This window comes from Myotis brandtii, unplaced genomic scaffold (genome assembly GCF_000412655.1).
Source record: "Myotis brandtii unplaced genomic scaffold, ASM41265v1 scaffold143, whole genome shotgun sequence".
Lineage (NCBI taxonomy): Eukaryota > Metazoa > Chordata > Mammalia > Chiroptera > Vespertilionidae > Myotis > Myotis brandtii.
The window spans coordinates 733497-742661 of NW_005355115.1; the positions used below are offsets into that span (position 1 = coordinate 733497).

At 40.3% G+C, this 9165-nt stretch overlaps 1 protein-coding gene across 1 annotated transcript in view; it reads left to right on the forward strand.

Moving 5' to 3' along the window:
- ADGRF1 (adhesion G protein-coupled receptor F1) overlaps positions 1-8775 on the forward strand; it is a 39573-nt gene extending 30798 nt beyond the window's left edge. Inside the window, 5 exon segments of the mRNA XM_014535349.1 lie at positions 1280-2653; positions 3922-3963; positions 5063-5122; positions 8705-8743; positions 8746-8775. Coding sequence (XP_014390835.1) covers positions 1280-2653; positions 3922-3963; positions 5063-5122; positions 8705-8743; positions 8746-8775 — 1545 coding nt within the window.
- Positions 8776-9165: the final 390 nt, after the last annotated feature.

A 9165-nucleotide genomic window follows, 5' to 3' on the forward strand; every position in this document is an offset into this window, starting at 1 on the left:
AACTATGAACAAATTCTTATGCACACTGCACATATCTTATTTTGAAGTAAAAAAACAAAATGGGAACAAATACAATATTTGTATTTGCATGTGGCCTGCGGGCCGTAGTTTGAGGACCCCTGCGAGGAATGGCAAGTGACATGTAGCAGGTACTCAATAAATATTTATTAAATAAATATCCTTGGATGTATGCATTTTATGTTAGAGTATGTAGTATTTTTCAGAATTGGATTATATAATGTATAATGTTACATAATCACACAATTATACTTAACCTCATATAAGGTGACCATTGTGTCAAAATGACACTAAATATGAATAAATTAAACCCCCTGAATCAAAGAAAAGACAATTAAAAGATTTTTTTAAGTTTTACCACGTGTTGTTTGCAAGAGACCAACTAAAACCAAATGACATAAAAAGGATAAAAATTAATTAAAGAGAAAAATAGAGCAGGCAAACAAAGGCAGAGGATCCTGGAGGCAGCAGAAGAAACGAGTTATGGGATCCTGGGCCAGAAGCCACAGGGCTCGGTGAGGGTAAATAGTGGCCCAGAGTGATAGACACTGGGAACTAGAGTCCTAAGAAAGACAGAGGATAATGAGGGACAAAGTGGCCATGTTTAAGCACTGGTTTGGAAAAGGTATCTCTCAAACTAAGGCTGACCATTAAAATCAACAGCAATTCAATACTTCCTTGTGCTTGCCTCCAGTTTTTAAGGATTTTTACTTTATATTTCTCTCTTCTATTAAACAAAAATAATAAATACACATGAACTGAAACTTGAACATCTGTGACATGGATTTAGAACTTCTGATGTTAGCAAAACAAGCATAGCGTGGGAAAGCAGTTAACAGTCATGTCACACTCTGAGTTGAGGAGTAATGCAGTCACGTTTGCCGCCTCCGGAGAAGGAAGTGCACACCACTGCAGCCCAATCGCAGGGTTCTCATCCATGCCGAAACCTGTTTGCCGCCTCCGGAGAAGGAAGTGCAGCCCAATCGCAGGGTTCTCATCCATGCCGAAACCTTGGCATGCCCACGAACGCCCTGGAGCAATCGCCCTGCAACTGACATAATCCTGTTGACCCAAGTTTTTTAACCCAAACCTTCCACTTGCAGAACAAATGAGCTGAATTTCACTGATGAGTTTTAATGTGATCATCAACTGAGCCAATTCTCAGGGCCATTTTCCTACCTTTAGTACTAATGACTATCCACTGTTAGTCCCCTTGCCCGTTTATTCAAAATACAAACTGACTCACTTCCTTGCATTTCAGGATGTCATCAGTATAGCTGACCACATCCTTAATTCAACATCAGTAACCAACTGGACAGTATTACTGCAGGAAGAAAAGCATGCCAGCTCCCAGTTACTAGAGACACTGGAAAGCATCAGCGTTCTGGTACCTCCAACAGCTCTGCCTCTGAATTTTTCTCGGGAATTCATTAACTGGAAAGGGATTCCAGTGTCCAAAAGCCAACATAAGACAGGTTACAACTATCAGACCGAAATGTTCCCCCCAAACACCTCCATTCCCATCAGAGGCCGTGTGTTAATTGGGTCAGACCAATTCCAGGGGACCCTTCCAGGAACTATTGTCAGCATGGCCTCATTGACCTTGGGGGACATTCTACCCATTACCCAAATTGGAAATGCTCAGGTCAATGGGCCCGTGATAACCACGGTTATCCAAAACTATTCCATAAACGAAGTCTTCCTGATTTTCTCCAAGATAGAATCAAACCTGAGTCAGCCTCATTGTGTGTTCTGGGATTTTAGTCATTTGCAATGGAATGAGGCAGGCTGCCACCTAGTGAATGAAACTCCAGACACAGTGACGTGCCGGTGTACTCACCTGACCTCGTTCTCCATGCTGATGTCACCCTTTGTCCCCCCTGCCATCATTCCGGTTGTGAAATGGATCACCTTTGTGGGGCTGGGCATCTCCATTGGAAGTCTCATCTTATGTCTGATCATCGAGGCTCTGTATTGGAAGCAGGTCAAGAAAAACCAAACCTCGCACACACGTCATATTTGCATGGTCAACATATCCCTCTGCCTCCTGATTGCTGATGTTTGGTTTATTGTTGCTGCCACGGTGGAAGCCACGGTCAACCCTTCTGGGGTCTGCGTAGCTGCCGTGTTCTTTACACATTTTTTCTACCTCTCCTTGTTCTTTTGGATGCTCCTGCTCGGCCTCCTGCTGGCTTATCGGATCGTCCTCGTGTTCCATCACCTGGCCATGCCTTTGATGATGGCTGTCGGGTTCTGCCTGGGCTATGGGTGTCCTCTCATTATATCTGTCATCACCATTGCGGTCACACAACCTAGCAATGGCTACGAAAGGAAAGACGTGTGTTGGCTGAACTGGTCTGGTGGAAGCAAACCCCTTTTGGCCCTCGCTGTTCCCGTGCTGACCATTGTGGCTGTGAACCTGGTGGTGGTGCTCTTAGTTCTCACGAAGCTCTGGAGGCCCGCAGTTGGAGAGAAGCTGAGTCAGGACAACAAGGCCACTATCGTCCGCATGGGGAAGAGCATCCTCATTCTGACCCCTCTGCTGGGGCTCACCTGGGGCTTTGGCATAGGAGTAATGGTGGACAGCCAGAATCTGGCGTGGCACGTTATTTTTGCATTGCTCAATGCATTCCAGGTGAGAATAACCTATCATGCCATCAGGTAACTGGAATAGTTGTAGAGAACTGAAGTTGGCAAGACAACTCTTGAAGCTATCTTATCTCCCTGCCTCCAGCAGAACTGTAACCAAAACTTCCTGGCAAGAGTGAATAATAAAAAAAAAGTTCCATTTCCTCAACAGTTACTCTTATACTGAAGCAGAATATTAAACTTCTTCAGTAACCCATTCCAGCGCTCTAAATCTGCTAGGCTTCACGAGCTAATGTTAATCTCTCTTGCTGCTGACTCAGTCCTCTTTCCCCAGGGCGACCTGTGTGAAAGCACACAGGGAGAGGGAAATAAATCAAGAGCCCCGTTGACTCTGAACGGTGCAAAGGTAGCCCCCCGAGTGAGATAGAGCAGAAGCTGGCAAACCGCAGCTAGTGCTGTTTTTGTAAATAAAGTTTTATTGGAACAGAGCCACACCTCTTCGTTTACATATGATCTGTGGCTGCTTTCCTTATGCCAGCAGGGTTCAGCAGTTGTAACAGAGACTGTGTGACCTTTAAAACCTAAATATTTACTATCTGGCTCTTTACAGAAAAAGTTTGCCCACCCCTGCTGCAAAGAATGGGTTTTCCATGTCCCAGTCAGAGAGTGTTTGGGGAGTAGGTGGACAGAGTAATTCCTAGGTTTTGATGAATCTGGAAGAGAGCCTTCAATCTGGTCCAATGATGGTTTGCTGGGTCACCTCTGCACAATGACTCAGGGATCTGGTGGTCGAACCTTAGTGTTGCACTGTCTGCACTGAGGGTGCTCTGACTGGGAGGAGGATCTCAAGGCCCAAGAAAGCCCCTGCCAAGGGTACCCCACCCCAAGGACTTGATGGAAAGGGTGCTGATAGAGGTCAACTCCCTCCACCTGGCCTTAGGGTTGGACCACAGTGCCTCTGCCATCAGAGATGCTTAGCAAATGTTCACTTAATGCCTGTCCTAAAGAAAGGCTAAGATATAGAAGCAAACGGAATTTATTTGTTTTGGGTTGAGGATGACACTAAGGGGAAAATGAAGCTCTGCATGCATTTAAAACATTATTCCCTCAATTTATTTATTTATACATTTGACTAAAAATTTTTGAGTACTTTGTGGCATGCTAGGCATTGTGGAGGTCACAGGGTATCCTTGCCTTCAAGGAGCCCTCAGTCTAGTGGGCAGACAACTCCAATGTTGGGTGATAGAATAGAAGATAGTATTACATATGCTTTCTTTTCTGGAAAAAATAAAATGTGATTTATTATTTTTTTAGGGTTTTTTCATCTTATGCTTTGGAATGCTCTTGGATAGTAAGGTATGTGTATTCATTTCTCTCTTTATCCCCTAACTGAGGCAGCTAACCTTTCCTCTTCAGTTCTGAGGCCCTTATTCATATAACAGAGCCAGATTATGGGTACTTTTGTAATAAAATTCTGTAATTTTACAAAAGGCAGGCTCAGTCAGGCGACAAAGGAACTAAACACTCACTGCTGATTATAAGCTATATAGAACTAATCATGTAATAAAATTCTGTAATTTTGCAAAAGGCAGTCTCAGTCAGGCGACAAAGGAACTACACTCACTGCTGATTATAAGCTATATAGAACTAATCACAATCTGTAATGTGACATTATAGAAAGAAGCAGAAAAGTGTTTTTACTTCAAATTTTTGTAAATTACTAGTACATTATGGTTTGGCAATCATTAAAGAGCAAAAGTACTTTCCTTATGGGGAAATTCCCTTTTGTTCCTTTAATTTATCCATTTACTTAGAATATACTGAAAGACATATCTACTTCTATATATCCAGAGTTTTAAATAGTAAATAGCTTCTAAAATTAAATAACCTAAAAAGGATGACCAATGTAAGTAAAAGATAATAGAAAAAAACTTAATAATCTCATTTTATTATTTTTCCCAAGCATTGAGCAATTCTTTTGAGAGCGGTAAAGGTAATAAGCTAATAGATGTAGGCTTTTTAAAAAAATAAGAACTAAAGAATATTTTATAATTAACACATGCACAAAACTGCTAATTACAGAAAAGCAATTTGCTGTTCTTGATTGGCCTAAATAATTCTCTCATTTGTACAAAGCACATGGTTAGCAAACTCTTCAACTTCAAAGGTAAACTTCAGTTTAGCAATTATTTTCAATTACGAATGTCTAGAATTTGAATTATTATGGCTTTTGCTTCTGTTGTTCTTTGTTTAACTCAAGATTTGTTTACAGATAAATAAAATAAATAAAGGAAGTAAAAGAAGATAAATCATTTCATCAGATACCCATGCTTATAGTCTGTTAGCTTCCAGGAAATACTACTCTAAACTACAGTTTCAATCTGCAGTTTTGTTCTTGCTTTGCCTATGTATGTTTGTATATGTGCGTCTTAGTACTTCTCTGTTGCCCTTACAGCTGCGACAACTGCTGTTCAACACGTTGTCTCCTTTAAGCTCTTTGAAGCAACCATCAAAGGTAATTATCTCACAGTGCCATGCATTCAAGGCACGAAGGTCCACTTTTCCATTTTCCTTTTTCTACAGCCTCACAGAAAGACCACTTTTGTGTAAACCCCTTGAGTTTCTGTCACCATTATATTCTGGTTATATGTCATAGTGCCCAGCACATGGTCAATACTCATTATAGAGTTGAGTGAGAGAGGAAATGAATAAATGAATGAATGAATGAATGAGAAGACTGAACAATGTTCAGGACATTCAAGGATCCAGGTCTGTGGGTGCTATTGTGAACAAATACCTTTGAACAATGTCATTTGCTTTAGTCTGACTTGTCTCCCAACTGCGAGAGTCGGTAAGGCCCTTTTCTCTGCCTGTTTGGTTTTCCTATAAACCATTTTTCCCTCTCTAGGAAACTAAAGGGTGAAGTCTTGACTAACTTCTAATATATAAAACGCAGTCTCTAAATTTTCTCTCTTAAGCTGGTATAATTGACTTTGTCCCATGCAGTTCTGGCTTTTACATCTACAAGCTGACATTTGTATAGAAACAGAGGACTCCTGTCTCATGCTTCGCCACAAAGGTGTCATTCACATAAGGAGAGTATACTTAGAAACAAAAGTACTTGCACGCATGTTTTGTATTTTTGAAGTTAATTTTGACGTTCATCTTTCAGCAAAACACTGAGGGCTTTCAGAAAAGTTTCTAAAGTAGAGATTTCTGTGTTTGACAAAAGTCTACTGACTTAAGTGCATGAAAACCTATGTGGATGTTTAGAGATTTTTACAAGGGACAAAATAACCTTTGAAATAACAAACAGTGAATTAGCTTCTGACATTAAACATTTTTTCTAAGTGTGCATTTCATAGTAGATGGAGAGCATTGCTATAAATTAGGGATCAGGGGCCCACGGGCCAGCAGACCTCCCCTGTATTTCTCCCCCCCCCACTTTTATTTCCTTTTATTATTATTTTTAAATTTAAAATAACTGGTTACTAACATTATATAGGTTTCAAGTGTACAATTCTATAATACATCATCTTTGTATTGCATTGTGTGTTCACCACCCAAGGAGATCAAATACATGGTGACAGAGGAAGACTAGACTTGGGGTGGTGTGCCCTGTATTTCTGTAACTGGTGGTACAATCTTAGGAAACTCACTTAGTACCTTTTGGTTTCTAATTTCTCAGCTATTAAAACTACGTGTTTGACTAGTTCCTCAAAGCAGAAGGGCTAACGTTCTTCTTTATCTTCAATGAAATGGAAAGATTGATTTTCATGTGGTTTGAGTCAAAGGGATTGCTACATGGATTTTGAGTTTATGTCTTGAAGAACTGAAATCCCTTGAGCCACACATGTGAAACTAATAAATAAGTCATTGCTCTTACGAAAAGGAGGGAGCTACTGCATATGCGACTGCATTGAAGGAAAACCTTACCTTGATAAAGTGAGACAGGACACTCTTCACCCTGTAAGCAAAGAGAGAAAAACACCCTAAAATAAGCAAAACAAAACAAAAACAAAAACAAAAGCAGAGATGCCTGACAGTGTCTTTTCTGCCTGTTTCTAACATAGTGTTGACACTTGTCAGAAGGCCCCGGTGGTCAGTGAGGGGTCTTCATCTCCTGGATTGCACCCTATCTCCAAGTGTATTTTCAAACCAAGTGATAAAAATGGGATTTTGTTTTTTGGTTAGGTCACTTATTCTCTTTAAAACAAAAGTACATTGAGCAGAAGAGATGAGTATTTGTAATTTCAAGAGGGAGTTGGAATGAACCTGCAGCAACCCTGATTACACTGGTTGAGGAATGATGAGAAGAAGTAGAAGAGATTACACTGGGGATGAATTTTCCTGTCACGATTCTCTCGTGGGAGAGGAAAGAGAGTGAGGATGGCAGACACAGAACCACGACGGGCAGGGCGAGCTGAGTTGCCAGGATGTGAACAAGTCCATTTGTCGGGAGGAGCCAGCAAAGAGAAAACAATGAGAGAGGAAGGATAATTGACAGAAGAAGATTCCTGGGAAGTCAGGTTGAGCAGTTGGACAGCAGATGGAGGGATCAAGCTCTTCCCTGGACACAGGAAGTTTCAGGCTGGTGCAGACAGGGCAACATGTACAAATTGGGGACATGATGTGGGACAATTCAGACCTGGGTTTGTTTGTTTTATTAAGTAGGAGACAAGGCCATCCATTGAGCAATGGGCAAAGGGTTGGTGAGTAGAGAATCCTGAAAACAGCAGTGAACATTTGAATAGTTGGCTGAAGGGAATGAAAGCAGAAACCAACGATGTTCTCAGCAAATACTAGCTCTCAAGCCACCAGAACTCTGTGGTGACCCACAATGATGTTTCTCTCAAAATCCTCCCCCTGCTGAGGGCTCAGGGTCTCTTCTTGGACCTTCCATTGTCCCTAGCCACAGTCTACAACTCTGAACCAAGAGTCAGACTCTAGTGACTTCTACAGGTATCCTCTCCACAAAGAAGGGGTTTATTTATTCCTATTTCCCATGACTCAGGCCCTGCTTTCAAGCAACAGCTGAAACGTATGTAACTGTACCTGCCTAAGAGGCTGCTTTCCCCAGACTCTGTAGAGTCCTTGAGTTTGTTGCAACCTAAGACTCTTCTCTCCAAATGGGGCAAGATGTAGTTTAAATGGCAATGATCACAACCTTAAAATTTTTCTTTAGGGTTATAGTAGTGTATGTTTATGAACCCTGAATTCTAGAAAATTTGCTTTGGAACTTTCAGACATTTCTCATTCTTTTCTCTATAATATATATATATTTTTTTCAGAGCTTGATGTGGGGTAGACACTTTTAAATTTCAATGAAAATCAGGAGGCTATCACTGGGCCATCTACTACCTATAAGAACCTATTTCTCCTATCTTGATTTAGCTTCCTCATGACATGAACTGTAGCAAGAAATTGAGCTTACTCCTTTTGATATCCATGGTGTCTAAAATAGTATGTGGCATACAACAGCACTCAATATGAGATGTTAAATTAATGAATAAATTAATTAATGAGTGGGTAAAGGACATAATGTGTCTTAACACTTTTACCTTTCCCAGTAAGTGCATGCTGTTTCTTTTAAATATTTTATTTCAGTTTGATAATTTAGTTTAAAAATTTTAATTCTGTTTTAGCCTCTGCATCAACGACAAAGGCATTATTCACAAAGAGATTTGAATACTAAGAGGAGGCAGAATAAAACAAAGCTTTACTGGAGACCATTTTTTACTAGAAGTATTGTTTTCCCATGATAGGTTTTTTTAGTGATAAATATGTGAACCAAGAAATGTAAGCCTGGGCATAAAAAAGGATAATATATCCTTTAGAGCTGTTTTTTTAGTTTGTTGTTAGAAGTTCCAAGAATATACAGGAACAAAAATTCACTTAGAAATAAGTTTTAAGCATTTCAAATTGATTAAAGCAGAATAAAGAATAAAGAAGTGAGTATTCAAATTTCTTAAAAGGATAATAATGTGCTATGTAGATAGAATAAAGGATTGCTAATGACATCAAGAAGTTAGGAAATGTTCACTGTCACTGAAAGGATACCATTAATGCCCAAATGACTCATTTTTCTTTTGTGCAGCAAAACTCATCAGAATTATCTGCCAAACCCAAATTTGCAAAGTCTTTCAACCCAGTGCAACACAAAGGTGAGTCACAATAAACCAAAGGATACAAAAGGTAGGAAGAGACTCTGAATACATCAAATAAGGAAAACTCAATGGCAACTTTTAAAATATATATATATATATATTTATTGATTTCAGAGAGGAAGGAAGAGAGAGATAGAAACATCAATAATGAGAAAGAATCATTGATTGGCTGCCTCCTCCACACCCCCCACTGGGGATCCAGCCCACAACCCAGGCATGCGCTCTGATCAAGAATTGAACCGTGACCCTCTGGTTCATGGGTTGATGCTCACCTACTGAGCCACGCTAACTGGGCTCAATGGCAACCTCTTAAAAATTCACTTGAGAAGTGTGAGAGTATCAGCCAGCTGTGTGTCCAGAGTTTGTCTGAATGGTGCTCAGGGTTGACACA